The sequence below is a fragment of the Lagopus leucura genome, unplaced genomic scaffold, assembly GCF_019238085.1.
Source record: "Lagopus leucura isolate 7727_CA_CO unplaced genomic scaffold, USGS_WTPT01 Super-Scaffold_73, whole genome shotgun sequence".
NCBI lineage: Eukaryota > Metazoa > Chordata > Aves > Galliformes > Phasianidae > Lagopus > Lagopus leucura.
In genome coordinates this window covers 72,784,405-72,799,041 of record NW_024962252.1, presented here as the reverse complement: position 1 = coordinate 72,799,041, position 14,637 = coordinate 72,784,405, and the positions used below count along the sequence as shown (strand labels likewise).

Here is a 14,637-nt window from a genome sequence, read left to right as displayed (position 1 = left end):
CTCTTGTTCCTCAGAACTACAGCTTCTCTTCAAAAGCTTCTTTAAATACTGAAATGCTAGCATTCTTAAATACATGCTTCAAGCAGCTTTGGTGGAAATGTAAAGGGCTTAGATGTCCTGAGAATATCAGACACTCCCATTAAACAGTTTGAGTTATATTTCATTTGAGAGACCAATAATTACATTCTCAAGTGAGCAGCTCCACATAAGGCAGCTCTCTTTATTTTAGCAGTTCTTTCCTAGAGCTTGTTTTAGCAGTTGCTCGCTGTCAAGGAATAGCAAGGCAAAAATGGCATCTGTAGTGCTCTCTAAGCTTAAAAAAAAAAGATTAATTTCCTTCCAGTTTTACAATCTTATTCACTGCTAAAATGTCAGAAAAGCTTAAAACATGCACTGAGTACAGAGGGTTAATTCACCTTCTAACAACCTCCTTCCAAAGGATTTTTATCACCCCATCGATCAGCTTCTGTTAGCATGTAGTAAGCAGCCTTACCACCAACAGCCTAGAGATTCTCTTCTTATGGATGGAGCCATTTAATTCATTCCATGATAGACACATATCCAGCTGATCCAAGACAACTCCAGCAGATATCTAGTTCTGGTACTAGTTTCTCCTCCCCGTCCCTAAAGCAAGATATTTTTATTTTCTGTTAAGTGGGAATAAGCTACCACATTGAGGCAGGAGTCCTAACTTCCTGCGAAGGAGAGAATAAACTGCTTTTCCTAGTTTTAACTGTATATCAAACTGATTGTCAGGTCTGATGGACTAAAAGTAAAGGAATAGGAAGATGTGTTCTGTTGCTTTCACAGGACCACTCAGCCTCATTTCATCACCAGTATAAGACACTGCTAGGCATGAAGTCTTCCAGTTGCTGAAGAGTGCCGTGCTGGATTCCTAACAAACTGAAATGGTGTTATGGGAAGAAAGATATCATCTACTAGATGGGCAAGCACTTGAGTACTCAAGTCTGAGTAGGCTGCAGGAAAAGGTCTTCTTTCACAGCAGTGGGGTAAAGAATGGTTATGGCCTTCACAGTAAAAGGCCAACTATATTAATAATCATATATGTTATCTTGTCCCAAACAATCATATAATGCAGTAATCATTAACAGAAATGGCTGCAGTAAAACTCAGGAGAGTAAAACTCAGGAAGACTGCAATATTTGTCAGTTCAGCAAGCGTGTCACAGGGAAGTCTTTACACCCAATATATCAATTTCCTTAAATAATCATGGTAGCTGTATGCAGCTGTGCCTTAAAGGGCTTTTGCTTTCAAAGACAAGTCATGCGGTGAACACAGAAGAAGGTGGTCAGGAAGGCAACAGATGCCCTAGAGAAGAGATCCAGAGAGACAAGTGTATGCCATTACCTTTGATAGAATTATTGCCTAAAGCAGCACCAAAAATTATTCAGTATCCCATTAAAGTTCTACAGGGCACAGATCATTCATGAAAGCCCTTAAGTGTCACTGGTGCTTGAAACCATATGTAGTCCTCCCAAGCAGAAGTCATAATCTGAGGAGCTGAGGCACTTATATCGATATCTCCATCGCAGGACAAATTAATAGTCAGTTTCTTTCCTCTGGTTGGCACTTTGTAGTTGAGCTTGGGCCAAAACCACTCCACACCACAGTTGCGATGCCCTTGGAGCATAACAACAGTGCTTGTGACTGGAAGAGCTTTAAGTTCACTGAAGACATCTGCAATGAAGAGCGAGTGAAAAAGCTTACGCACGCAGGATGTGGTTTTCAGGCTTTTCTCAGCACTGCCCACACAGATCCCTTCTAAGTTGAGCTCATAAAGCTCCTTGGGGCTCACAACATTGCCTCCAAGCAGAATAAGAACACGGGGAACCAGTGTCAAGCTGAACATCACTTCCAGGTGCTGGAGCACTGCCTCCAGTTCCACCAGCACCTGCTGGCACTTCTTGCTTGCTAAGCCCACAGAAGGTGGCTTCTTGATCATATCTCCATCCTAGAAACCACAAAAAAGAGACATTAATATACGAACAAAAAATTGCAGAGGGTCCCAAATTCACTCTTCAACTATGGTCGTCAACTATGACGCATCCCCTCCTTGAGACTCTATGAACACATAGAAGACAATCTATCAACATTCGCAATTAGAGCTTTTGGGTTTCTAGGTGATGTGTTAGAAAACGAGTGAAGGCGGTAGGATAGTTCACTGACAGACAGAAACCAGCGTTAAGCCCCTACACCGGCAGCCCCAGGCCGACTTTTAAACGGGCCACCCACCCCGCCCCCCCACCAAGGCTCAGCCGCCCGCCCACCTGCGTGGCCCGCCGGCAGAAGTAGGCGAGCTGTTCGTAGGGCAGCGGCAGCTGGTGCCGCTGGTGCAGGACGTGCTTCAGGAGCTCGCAGGCAAAGCGGCAGCAGCTCTCTCGGCTCACGGCGCCCGGGAACACCACGGACACGGCGGGGCTGAGCGCCGCCGGCGTGCTCCGCCGGGACCTCCTCCCACGGCCGCGCTCCGGGGCTAGCGGCGTCTCTACCGTAAGAAGCGGGGAGGTCTGAGAACCCGGAGCCGCCACCGCACCAGGCGACTCCGTTTCCCCCAGGGCAGCCATTTTCTAGGCGGCGGCAGCGGCGGCCCGCTGGAATTTGAATGGCTGCCGCCGCGGGGCACCATGGGAGCGGCGGAACGTCCGTCCCGTGGCTTCCGGAGAGCGTGGGCGCCATGTTGGATGGGGCGGGCACTAGGAGTCAGCCCTTGGGGAGTAGAAGGGAGCCCCCCAGCGGCCGCATCAGCGGCGTTTTTCCCTTGCATCCCAGAGCCCGCCCAGAGGGCGGACGCAGCGCTGCGGGGAGGGGAAAAAAGCGGTGGTGAGAGAGCCGTACACGGCCAAACTCCCCGCCTCGCTAAGAGGCCTCAGCGAGGCGGAGGCTGGCACCGGGCCCCGTGGCTGGCGGGGGAGCGGCCGTGTTTGGAAACAACGTGGCCGCAGCCCCATTGGGCGCAGTCTCCCACGCACCGCGGGGGGGGGGGGGGGCGGTGCCAGGAACGTGGAAGTTGACATAGGCGGACCGACCGTCGCCGGCCCCGGGGGTGCGGCGGCGAATCGCGAGGCTTGCTGCTGTTGGCGGAGGCGGACAGGGGGGCACGGTGCTCAGCGCGTTCTCGCCCCGAGCCGAGCGCTTCTGTCGTGAGCCCCTGTCGGCAGGGGGTTGCGATATCTGCGTGGATAGTTCTATGCGCCGTGTTGTTTCTCTGCCTTTATTGGACGTTTCTGATATCAGAAATGCTTAAAAGCACTTCGGCTTCCCACCCCCTGTGCCAATCGCCGTGTGCCCCAGCTCGCTGTCCCAGAACGGAGGGCACCGGGGCGGCGCCCTCGAGCTGCCGGGCACCCCGCACTCCGAGCTCCAGGGCCGCCGGGGGGCGCCGCCCGCACGGAACTCCAACTCCCATCCGCCCTTGCGGAGGCAGTCCATAGAGAACGGCGCGGGGCGCGCCGAGGGGCACGCCGGGAGCGGCAGTTCCGAGAGAAGCGAGGCGCAGTGCGTGCCGGGAATTGTAGGCGGGCGGCGCCGCGGACTCCGTTTCCCGTGGTGCCGCGCGGCGGCTTCGCTGACGGCGGGGGCCGGGGCGGCGGGGGGCCCGGGCTGGGAACGGGTGCCGCACCGGGGCGGCGGGGCCGCGCCGGCCGCTATGGATTCGCGGGTGTCGGAGCTGTTCGGGGGCTGCTGTAGGCCGACGGGCGCGGCGTTTCGCGGACGCGGAGGGGCCGCGCCCGGCGGCGGCGGCGGCGGCTCGAAGGCGAAAAAGAAGAGCGGGCGGAGCCGGGGGGGCAAGGCCAACAACCCGCCGTACCTGCCGCCTGAGGTGAGCCGACTGTCGGCGGCCGCGGAGGGGACGCCCGGGGCCTGTCGGGGCCGGCGAAGGGGCCCGGAGAGATGGGTGGGGGGGGGGGGGCTTTGTGCGCGGCGGGGCCGGAGCGGGGATGCGGGTGAGGTCGGGGCAGCGCCGGCGGGGGCTCCACCAGCTGCCGGGCTCCCGAGCGCCGCTCGGCACGTCCTGGTGACGGCCCGCCCGGCTCCGTGAGCCGATGTTTTCCGTTGTGGTGATGCGGCGGGTGCTGGCGGGCTCCGAGGGAGCGTTCTCGTTTTTGGTGTTTGTCTCCTGCAGCAGGAAAAACTGACGGTGTTACTTGAAGGGTGTGTGGGTTAGTTCAGATGGTTGGCACGGCTCTGAGGAAACTGCTGCTGTGGATGGAGAGCATTATTACATTGAGAAGATAGCTCAGCCCTGCTGGGCGAGCTCTCAGTAAGTTATCCGAGTCTGTGCTGGGAAGGGGCGGCCCCCACACCGGGCTGTGGTTCCCGTCGAGGAGAGAACGTAGAGCTCAGCTATGTGAGACCCTGTCCGAGGGTAGGAGCGTCCCCTGCAGCTGCAGTTCAGTTTTGGTTCTCTTCAGCTGGAGGCTGTGCAGCCCCTGTGGTTTCAGCACGGCTTCCTGTCCGTGGCCGCCCAGTGCAGCATGTAGTCCGCACAGCCTTGTGTGTTGCTTTTCTCTAGGCTCAGCTGCTTCAGAAGAGACCTACCCCCTTGTTTAGAGGACAGCACAGAATGTGAACCTGATGTTTTTCTTAAATGGCAAAAGCCTCCTGCACGTATCCTTCCCTCACTGCATAGCTCTGCTGCCCGAGTGCCGAGCTGGCAGCTTGGAACTTCCCTCTGTTGGCCTTCTGCCACCATAAGCTCCTCTGTGGTTAGAAACTCAGCTAGAAGGCAGGGAGAGGGCTGTTGCCTCTCTTGACATGCAAATTGGTGTCCAGAGGAAAAGCAAGTGCTTAGAGTTGGCAGCTCAGCTTAGTCTGCCTGAGTACATGGCTTCTTGCAGGCTCTCGTCCTTTCTCAGTGGCACTTCGACCAAATGGGTGCAGAAGTTACTTCAGTTTTGACTAGATGTTGTCTTTGGAAGTTAGAGCCTGTTGTGATCGATGACTTTATGGGCCTTTCTGGTTTAGGCTCTAATACAACTTGGTCTGTTTTCAGCCCTTCTTGGGGAAATTCTTCAGAGAACATTATGCGCTTACAGTCTCGATCACATCTGGTTCTCCAGCCCAGTCACCAGTTTGCTGTATTGCAAAGGAGTCCATGATTTGCATCCTTATGTCTGTGGTCCTTCTGTCTTGAAGGGTAGATATACAAGGATATGGGAAGGAGTCAGTGGAAAAATAATTGGGTGAGAGAAAAGGGTATCAATGCATGGGGAGAAGAAACAATGACTTTTGTTCCTATTCCCTTCTTTCTGTGCGCGCTGGGTGGGCAGAAACTGCTGGACATAGTAGGAATGGGGTGGTGTAGTTTGCATTGTGGGATGTGGCTCTTTTTGAAACTGGAACTCTGTGTGGCTGGCCCTCTTTTTTGCAAACAATTAAAAAAGCAAAACAAAACAACAACAACAAAAAACCATAAACAACAAGGCAGCACTACTCCCCTGTGTCATATTCTAGTTTTATCCCTTGTTTTTCATAATATGTGATGCAAACAGCAAAAAGAAGCCTGAAGTAAGTTCTAGTTAAGTGTAGGAATGAGCAGCAGAATGGGCTGCAACCTAACACAATATATTTCTGCAGTTTTCCCTTTCTGAAATTGTCAGTGCAAGCTGTGAAATATCTTTTCAGCTGATGCCTATAAAGTCCCTTCTGGCACAGCATCTAACCCTTCTGTTTTGTTTTGTTTTGTTCTCTGACCAGGCAGAAGATGGTAACATCGAGTACAAGGTGAGCATTTTGTGAGTGTAGGTGGGTTTCTTCTCAGAGCTCTCTCACAGCAAATAACTTCAGGAAAGACAGTGTATGGGGAATGTGCCCGTGGGGACAGAAGAACAGACACTGTACTAAGGAAGGAACAATCAGTCATCTTCTGAGTACATAGAGATACCCAGTGTTCTGAGCTGGAAGAGTTTGAGCTCGTCACTCATTTTAGGAATCTGTTTTAGGAGACAGGACCCCCTGGTTTTCCTGAAATCTTCACATTGACAGCTGTAGGTGTCCCCAATAATCATTTATCACTCAGTTTGTAGCTGTTCTGCCAATCATGGTTACTTGGCTCATTTATCACAAATAGGTCCCATGGTGCTGTCTTTTTACCTCCACAGCAGGCAGAATGCAGATCCCTTTGGGAAAGTGAAGAAATGTTCTACTCCCATATACAGGCATCCCTGTGAAACACTCTCTCACCTATCCCATGGTTTCTGTTTAGATACTAACATGGGGTGTGTTTTCCAGAGGTGGGTCAGAGCAGGGAGCATTGCTTCACCGCATTGATTTAGAGAGCTGCTGGTTTGGGCACTGGCATTACTTCCAGGCTGTGACTGTAACTCTTCCCTCTGTTAAACAGCTAAAGCTGGTGAATCCCTCTCAATACCGCTTTGAGCACCTGGTGACACAAATGAAGTGGCGACTACAGGAAGGCCGTGGTGAGGCTGTCTACCAGATTGGTGTGGAGGACAATGGGCTGCTGGTGGGCCTCTCAGAGGAGGAGATGCGTGCCTCACTCAAGACCCTGCGTCGTATGGCAGAGAAGTACGTGTGCACTTCTGTCTGAGGGACCTGTAGGCTTAAAAAGCCTCTGGTACAAGAGAGAGTTCGCTCCAGGAGTTCCCAGAGTAGCTGGTGGCATCGCTCCGTGGTGCTTGTGTATGACTAAACTTTTGTTATCATGAAGGTCTAGACATAAGAATGGAGCTAGAAGACTTCTGTCTTCAAGCCTGAGGCTGCTGTCCTGCTACACCTAGTTTTTGTCCCATTCACTTTGTCAGATCTGATTCTGTATGTGCAAGGGCTGCTGAGTGCGAGCATGTGTGTCTCACTCTTCCCTTCTGTGTCCATGGCAGAGTTGGAGCTGACATTACGGTGCTGCGAGAGAGGGAGGTGGATTATGACAGTGATGTTCCAAGGAAGATAACGGAGGTGCTCGTCCGAAAGGTGCCTGACAACCAGCAGGTAGGAACCTGTGACCTGGCTCTCCTCTCTTGCCAGAGATGTGCAGCCCTCGTACAAGAAACTTACTTTTAGGATGGGAGTCCAAGCCCTAAAGGCAGTCTGCTCCAGATTGGCCCATAGCAGATGCTTTAAAGAGCTGCTAGAGGGAAGCTTTGAGGACAACGCTTCTTATCTCTGAGGTTGTGGTTATGGCACATACCCGTAGGAGAGATTTCCTTGATCAGAGATGAGAACCTATTTCAATTCTGCAGCAACAGTTGTGATGCAACCCAGTGTGCAAACAAGGAAGAATTTAGACTTCCTGCTGATGTGTCATATCACAACACAGTGAAGTATATCACAACTCCCAGACTATGATTTGCCACGAGCAAGAGCAGAATCTGAACAAAAGTACGCTGTGGTGTCTGTCTGTTGTGGAAGGAAACCCTAGGGCACATCCCTGCAGGTGTGTGGTGTTCATACAGACCCAATGGAGCAGCATGTAGGTTTAATGATTTCTTTGCTCTTTTTCTCCTAGTTCTTAGACCTGCGAGTAGCTGTGCTGGGTAATGTGGACTCAGGGAAGTCAACTCTGTTGGGTGTCCTAACACAAGGAGAGCTGGACAATGGCCGGGGCCGAGCACGTCTCAACCTCTTCCGACATCTCCATGAAATCCAGTCAGGAAGAACATCAAGCATCAGTTTTGAGATTCTCGGTTTCAACAGCAAAGGAGAGGTGAGCAGGGGGCTGCTGAACACAGATGGAGGTGATAGGGAGGGTGGAGAAGAACAGGATTACCCTCCTGTTACAGTGCTGAGGGAAATATGATGGAAGAGTGGCAGTACAGCTATGTGTCCCCTTACCCAATCACTGCTTACGTCCATTTGCAACAGACGTGATTTCTTACATCTATGATTTCTTACATCTATGATCTCTGCTAATTTTGATGTCAAAAGGGACCGATAAGAGCTGGCTCTTCCTTCACTTGCTTGCTGGGCTCCTTTTCTCACCAAGTCCTCATGTTCCTCAGGTGGTAAATTACAGTGACTCCCGAACAGCAGAAGAGATCTGTGAGAGTTCCTCCAAGATGATCACTTTCATCGACTTGGCTGGCCACCACAAGTATCTGAAAACAACCATCTTTGGCCTCACCAGCTACTGCCCAGATTTTGCTATGCTGGTAGTTAGTGCCAACACTGGCATTGGTGAGTGTTACACTGCCTGCACAGGCTGAGAGTAAAATATGAAGTGAAATGGGGAGCAAGATGTTGAAAGAAAATATTAGTCTAGAAGTCCCTTCTGATTTCTTGTAGGCCAGCACCTCTAAGTGCCTGGGAGGGAAGCAGGGCTGAGTTACTAGCTGTAAACCATGCTAAACAGTGCTCTGGACAGAGGCTTTGTTTGGAATTTAAGACTGTGTTTGTCAGAGGGGAAAAAAAAATAAATGTATTCTTAGAGGTGCTGAATCCAAAACTTCATGAAAAGGCATCCGGAGTTCTTCCATATTTTTCTGTGACACTTTTGTGGTTGTTAAGAAGGAAAACTACTGCATCCTTCTGAAGCAAGGAGATCAGTTACAATAATTCTGGGTTCTACTTTTCTGGAATGCTCTTGTTTTTTTGTTTAAAAGAACAGTTTTGCTTTCTTATTGCTTGATGAACTACCAGTTGGGATGAAATTTCCAGGGTGGGCCCATGGGAAGGTCAGGAGATGTTGCTGCTTATTTTTGTAAAGCTACTACACTCTAACTTATCTCCTGCAGCGGGCACAACACGAGAGCACTTGGGCTTGGCCATGGCCCTCAAGGTCCCCTTCTTCATTGTCATCAGCAAAGTTGACTTGTGTTCAAAAGCCACTGTGGAACGGACAGTGAAGCAGCTGGAACGAATTCTGAAGCAGCCAGGCTGCAACAAGCTTCCATTGCTTGTCACCTCAGATGATGATGCTGTTACAGCAGCACAGCAGTTTGCACAGTCTCCCAAGTAAGGAAGCATTCTTTTCTGCTGGGAGCAGGCAGTTCAGACTGGGCTGCTGTGTGGTGCTGGGAAAGGGTGATGACAAGAGAGGCAGCCACTCAGCTGGTTTCCTCATCTCTGTATTTTCACATCCCAGGCCTTTTTTCTGGGCTGTGGGAGTGGAAGATGCCAAAGGCTGTGCTTCTCCAAGAGGGGGGGATCAGTACCTCAACCAGCCATGAGGCAGAGTTGTGCCAGCTCCTTGTGCCCTCCTACTCTGACCTTTTATCACTGTAGTCTCTGGACTCGGTAGATTCAGAGTCTCAGTCACCTTTTGTAGTTGTGGTCTGGCATTCTGCTTACTCGTGTTTGTGTCTGACAGCATCACCCCAATCTTCACACTGTCCAATGTTTCTGGGGAGAACCTGGATCTCGTGAAAGTCTTTCTCAACATCCTTCCTCCGCTGACCAACAGTAAAGAGCAGGAGGAGCTAATGCAACAACTCACAGAGTTTCAGGTATGGAAGGGTAGCTTGGCTCCAGTTCTCTTAGTGCACGTGTTGCTGTGATGTGTGACAAACATCTGTGGATTCTAGATAGAACAGGCAGAGACAAGGTGAACCACTGGATTACTAGGAGATGTTTGAGTAAAGGAAAAACTCGTTTCTTGAACAAGGCTTTTTAGGCTGGGCTGCGTCCTAACCAAGGGATGCCCATTTCAGTGAGGAGGTTGTTTCTCTAGTTGCCACTTAAAAGGCAAAGGTTCCTCTAAAAGGAATGTTGTGGGAGCTATCGAAAGCTCACGGATGGTGTCTGATTCTGTATGGGGTGGGCAGCTTGTTCTCACTCTGGAATGCTTTCTCACGGCTGTCTGAGCAGCTTGTTCTTGTTGCCTTCTTGCAGGTTGATGAAATTTATACTGTGCCAGAAGTGGGAACTGTTGTGGGAGGAACTCTGTCAAGGTAAGGGAACAGGCAGACAGGTGTGATTGTGAATGGTTGCTGGAGTTCCCGCAAGGTTAGAGTTTGATCCCTACTCATACCAGATAACCGAGCCAAGGGAGGATGGAGGACCACAGGATGCTAGGAGATGTCATGAGCAGATCAGTGCTTGTGCAGTGGCAGGCAAGGAATCTGCTCTAAAATTGCTAGATAGGAATGTGACCTGTAGTGTGCTGGTAGATGAAAGCGTGCTGGGAACAGTCAACAGAAGTAAGCCAGGATGCTAAGGTGTTGTATTCCTTCTTCCTCAAGCAGGATGAGGTAGATGGTAAGTCCTCTGCTCCCAGCAGAAGTTAACCACATGCCACCCTGTGAAGAAAGAAGCTGTCATTCAGCTTCCAGGAACAGTGAGCACAGCTTGGCTACGTTCACACAAGTGGCAACTGCAGTCTCACCAGCAGAAATGATGCAGTGTGGCAGAGCAGTAGGAGGGAGTGGCCCCTGTCCAAAGGACTCTGGGTGTTTGAGGAGTGACAGTGTGGCTTTTGCTCCTACTGTATAGAATCCCTATTCCCAGCAGCGTTGCATTCCCGTTAGTTGGTCATGTGCCTGGGTGAGAATCCAAAGACACTCACGTTGGCCCTAGAGAATCTGTGTAGGTTGATCTTGGAGAGTGCAAATTCCTCCTTGTCTCCTGATGAGCTCTGTCCTGCTGTTGTGCCTTGGGCAGTGGGATCTGCCGAGAAGGGGAGAACCTGGTGGTTGGTCCCACTGACGATGGGAAGTTCCTCCGGCTGAAGGTGTGCAGCATCCAGCGCAACCGCTCAGCCTGCCGCGTGCTGCGGGCTGGCCAGGCAGCCACGCTGGCCCTCGGACCTTTCGACCGCTCCCTGCTGCGGAAGGTGAGTCCTGCTGTTGCCAGCTTCTTTGCTGGTCCAGTGAGTGGGGCTGGAAGCTTCCCTGTGGATCCCCCATTGGTAGAGCGGGAATGAAGTAGAAGTGTTTACAGAAAGCTTGTTGAAAGGGAAGGAGGTTGCCAGGCTGTGAAGTATGATGAGTACTGGACTGAGAATGGGGTGTGAGTCCAAGTTCCAGAGTGGAAACATGTTTGTGGTTGTGGGTGCTGTTCAGAAACAGGAGGATTGGCCTTAACTAGTCTGAGCTCTTGGTTATTGTGCAGGGCATGGTCATGGTGAGCCCAGAAATGAACCCCACCATCTGCTCAGTGTTCGAAGCTGAGATTGTGCTGTTGTTCCATGCAACAACTTTCCGGAAGGGATTTCAGGTGACGGTACATGTGGGGAACGTGCGACAGACAGCTGTTGTAGAGAAGATCCATGGAAAGGTAAGTCATGGAAGGAAAAGGGAGGAAGATAGAACTCAGTGTTGGGACCTGCTGGTATTCCACCATGCCCTCTTCTAAGGCTGTGGGCTACTGGTATCTTGAATACCTGTCTTTCTTCCTAAGAGCACACTCCACTCCTTTATCCTTCCCATTTGGTTGATATTTCCTCCTCGCAAAACAAGCAGTATCACAGACTACAGCAAGACTCTGAAGGGGGATGAGTTTTCCATTCCCCAGAGCTTGTGTTCTCCTGTCTCCCCCTGCGCAAATAGTAATGGGAAGGACTTGAGCCACGTGGTCTGAAGGAGTCAACCTGTTCACTTGCTTCATTATCTTAGCATCCACGTGCACTTCTCTTGTATGCATCAGAAGGACAGATAGGTCTAAGCTGTCCTTTTTTTTCTTCAGGATAAGCTGCGGACAGGAGAGAAGGCCGTTGTCTGTTTCAGATTCATCAAGCATCCTGAATACTTGAAGATCGGAGCCAAGCTGCTTTTCCGTGAAGGAGTCACCAAAGGCATTGGGCATGTCACTGATCTCCAAGCCATCACCACCAAAGAAAATGGCCTGGAGGAGTCTCTAGGGCCTGGACAGCTGAGCTTCTGACTACCACTAGGTCAGAGAGATGTCTGCTCACCAGCAACCAGGGAGAAGGATGAAAGCTCCCATGGGTCTCTGAGTGACGCCTGGAGCTGCTGCTGTCCCATTCTAGCAACGGTGTCTCTCCTCCGTACTGTGAGATGGAGTCTCTGAGGGTTTCTCACATTCAGTGCAGCACATGAGGCAAGATAAGCACATTCTCCACATTGCCCACTGCTTTTTGTTATCCTGCCTTCCTTCGGAATAGATTGGAGGCAACCGCTGGTCTGGGCAGGCAAGTTCTGGCTTTGTTCACTGAACAAAGGATGTTCACTGAAGGGATGTTTTTCCACCTGTGACACAAGATTTGGTCCCATTCCAGCTGTTAGAGCACTGGGTTGATGCAGTCCTGCAGCACATCCCTCCAGGCAGGGGATGGGAGATGCCCTGCTGCCTGCAGCAAGATCTTGGTTGAACCTATCAAAATACGTTCAAGACACTTTTTAACTATTTTAATCTTGGTTGGCTTTAATCTGCTGTGTGTCCATTTGTATGTTGGTTTTGCATTACTCCAGTCTAAGTGTCTTACTGTTGGACGAGCATCCTGTCCTGTTCCCTGCGTGCATGTACGCACTCCTTCATGTGACTTAGGAAGCTGTGGCTGCTCAGTGTGGCACAGTCTCCTGGCATTACAGCACAAAGGCAGATTTAGTCAGCACTTGCAAACAGCTCCTTGAAGCAGCGGAGCAGGAGCTGTTTTGTGGAGCAGAGTGAGACCTGGGCCTGTGCTGGCATGGGCAGATTGTTTAATGGCTGTTCAGCTACAGGTGAATTCTACATGTGGCAGCAGTGGCTTGCAGTGAGCTCCCTGGTTTGGCAGCTCCAGGGCCCAGCCCATGCTTGCCTTAATGTGAGGACAGGCCACATTACTAACACAAAACAAGGTGACTTCTGTTGTTTAGTTGTGATTTGGAAGTGGCGTGACTTTATTTTTCTTCTCAAGGAAGACTTTTTTCTTTCCCCTGCCACTGGGGTGTGTTGTGAGTGGAAGGCTATTGTTGCCAGCAAAGACTCTGCACAGGGAAGCACTCTTATTTCCATCATGCTGTTGTGTGGCTGCTGTGTGTGACAGCTCCTCCAGGCCCCTCAGCCCAAAGGCAGGGTCTGTTGAGCTGTACATGGGCTTTTGGTTTTCTCACTGACTGTCAGACCAGAAGAGTCAGTGGTGAGCAATAGTCCTCCAGCCAACCTTGTCACATGGCACATAGCTTGCCAGCTCTGACTGAGGAGAGGGGAGAGGGCCTGCAATACCACACAAATACCCAAAGAGCCTTTTTGCCCTCTTGAAAGCAAGTTGTGGTGCTGACCTGCTGGCACAGGCAATGCATGTGGGGCTGGGTGGCCCACGCTGCTGATCTGTGGACAGCATAATACCTGGGGAGACAAAAGATGCCAGCACTGCAGAGTGCATGTTGGGACTGGGGGAGGCTGGTGAAATGGTGATGTACCTGAAGGGACTCAAGAAGCAGCTCAATGACAGAAGCAGGCACTGCCTGCCCATTGGGAGGAGCACTGACCCAGCTGTAAGTCAGCTCAGCAGGGAGAACGCAGCTGCTGGGTCAGGGTCGCTGGCTGTGGTCGTAGGTCTTTCAGCCATGCCTGAGAGGACTGGAGCCAGCTGCCAGCAGGCTCTACCCTTTGGTGCTCATGGCTCACTAAGAAAGGGGTGGGGAACATGATGCCAGCTGTTTGCAGCAGCCCTAGTGTCTTCCACACCAAAGCAGGCATGGGCTTCTCTAACCCTCTCTGAGATAGATAGCTGATGGCTGGTCCCATCTTGTCCCTACCAGCTGTGGCATGACTGTTCTTGGTGCCATGCTCTTCATGATTGCTGTTTTATTGTCTTGACATTTTCTAATGCTGGGGCTTGTCCCTGTTCCCTGATTGTCTATAAATAAATGTACAGAATAAAGATGTTTTATGGAGGTTGCTGGCCAAGTTGCATAGTGAGTGAGGGTGGAGCCAGGCTTCTGCCCTGCTGCCCTTGAGCTGGGTCATGGCTGCCCTTCACCCTGCATCCTGCACTCAGTTCTATAAATACCATCCCAGGGTGTGGAAGGAATGCGTGCATGCTGCTGTTTACAACCTCGATCTCCCAACTTATCTGAGCAAGCCTGAGGTGACAGGCTGCTACGTCACTCTGAGCACAGCTCTTCTGGCTGTTAGGGGTGGGACTGCCTGTGGCTGGGGCTTTCTTGCTGTCATAACTTGCCCTGGAGCCTAATTAAAGGGATGCATTCTAGGGCACAGACCTAACTGGTGACTTGCTTTTAAAATAGCTCCAACCTTATCAAGGGGTTTGCAGCTGCTGTGGTATCTCCCTGAGAACATGTTGTTCTCCTGGGACAAGAGGCAGAAGGGCTTCCCCATGGAAGTGATCCATGTCACTGAGTGGCTGCGAGTTCTCATTTTTTTTTGTGACCAGCAGCAGCACCTGCTAAGGCCGGTCTTGCCAGACACTTAGGAAATGAGGTGTGCTGCTGTCAGAGGACTGTGAGGCAACCCTGCCAGACTGGTTGCTATTTCTCTTTCTCTGAAGACTTCAGGAAACTTGTCACTTTGCAAGGTGAGGGCTTTAATTAATGGGAGGGACTCTAATTCCTTCCTCTGCTCGCTGCCAGCAGAGCTTGCTGCACACACCAGCACCAGCTTTGCGTTGTGCTTCTCAACATCTTGTAACTGTCATGCTATATACGCTAGGTAGCCACTGACAGCAGTGTGGTGGCTTCCCAGCACAGGGGAGAATGTTGGCTGGTGGAAGGAGAACAGCTCACAGCTGAAAATAGGATGGTGCTGCTCAGAAATGAA

At 51.2% G+C, this 14,637-nt stretch overlaps 2 protein-coding genes across 3 annotated transcripts; one reads left to right on the top strand and one right to left on the bottom strand.

Moving 5' to 3' along the window:
• Positions 1-353: 353 nt before the first annotated feature.
• On the bottom strand, positions 354-2,625 carry LOC122186274 (MAD2L1 binding protein). The gene is made up of 2 exons (XM_042882781.1): positions 2,289-2,625; positions 354-1,972 (listed from the first exon to the last, which is right to left on the bottom strand). The coding sequence occupies exons 1-2, from the start codon at positions 2,583-2,585 to the stop codon at positions 1,442-1,444; spliced, it is 828 nt and encodes a 275-aa protein (XP_042738715.1). The 5' UTR covers positions 2,586-2,625; the 3' UTR covers positions 354-1,441.
• A 1,042-nt stretch (positions 2,626-3,667) lies between these two features.
• On the top strand, positions 3,668-13,755 carry GTPBP2 (GTP binding protein 2). 2 transcript variants are annotated; one of them, XM_042878464.1, is made up of 12 exons: positions 3,668-3,841; positions 5,719-5,745; positions 6,365-6,549; positions 6,861-6,969; positions 7,487-7,684; positions 7,980-8,154; positions 8,712-8,931; positions 9,287-9,422; positions 9,808-9,866; positions 10,576-10,747; positions 11,026-11,190; positions 11,599-13,755. In XM_042878464.1, the coding sequence occupies exons 1-12, from the start codon at positions 3,668-3,670 to the stop codon at positions 11,794-11,796; spliced, it is 1,818 nt and encodes a 605-aa protein (XP_042734398.1). In that variant the 3' UTR covers positions 11,797-13,755. The 2 variants fall into 2 exon arrangements, with proteins under 2 accessions (XP_042734398.1, XP_042734406.1); XM_042878472.1 differs by lacking the exon at positions 3,668-3,841 and adding an exon at positions 4,731-5,204.
• The last annotated feature ends 882 nt before the right edge of the window (positions 13,756-14,637 follow it).

Excerpts from the sequence above, each read along its gene's own strand:
- LOC122186274 (XM_042882781.1), bottom strand. The coding sequence starts at position 2,585 with ATGGCTGCCCTGGGGGAAACGGAGTCGCCTGGTGCGGTGGCGGCTCCG. Across the intron at positions 1,973-2,288 it reads TCTGCCGGCGGGCCACGCAG|GATGGAGATATGATCAAGAA; the intron begins GTGGGCGGGCGG and ends TGTGGTTTCTAG.
- GTPBP2 (XM_042878464.1), top strand. The coding sequence starts at position 3,668 with ATGGATTCGCGGGTGTCGGAGCTGTTCGGGGGCTGCTGTAGGCCGACG. Across the intron at positions 6,970-7,486 it reads AGGTGCCTGACAACCAGCAG|TTCTTAGACCTGCGAGTAGC; the intron begins GTAGGAACCTGT and ends TTTTTCTCCTAG. Across the intron at positions 7,685-7,979 it reads GTTTCAACAGCAAAGGAGAG|GTGGTAAATTACAGTGACTC; the intron begins GTGAGCAGGGGG and ends CATGTTCCTCAG.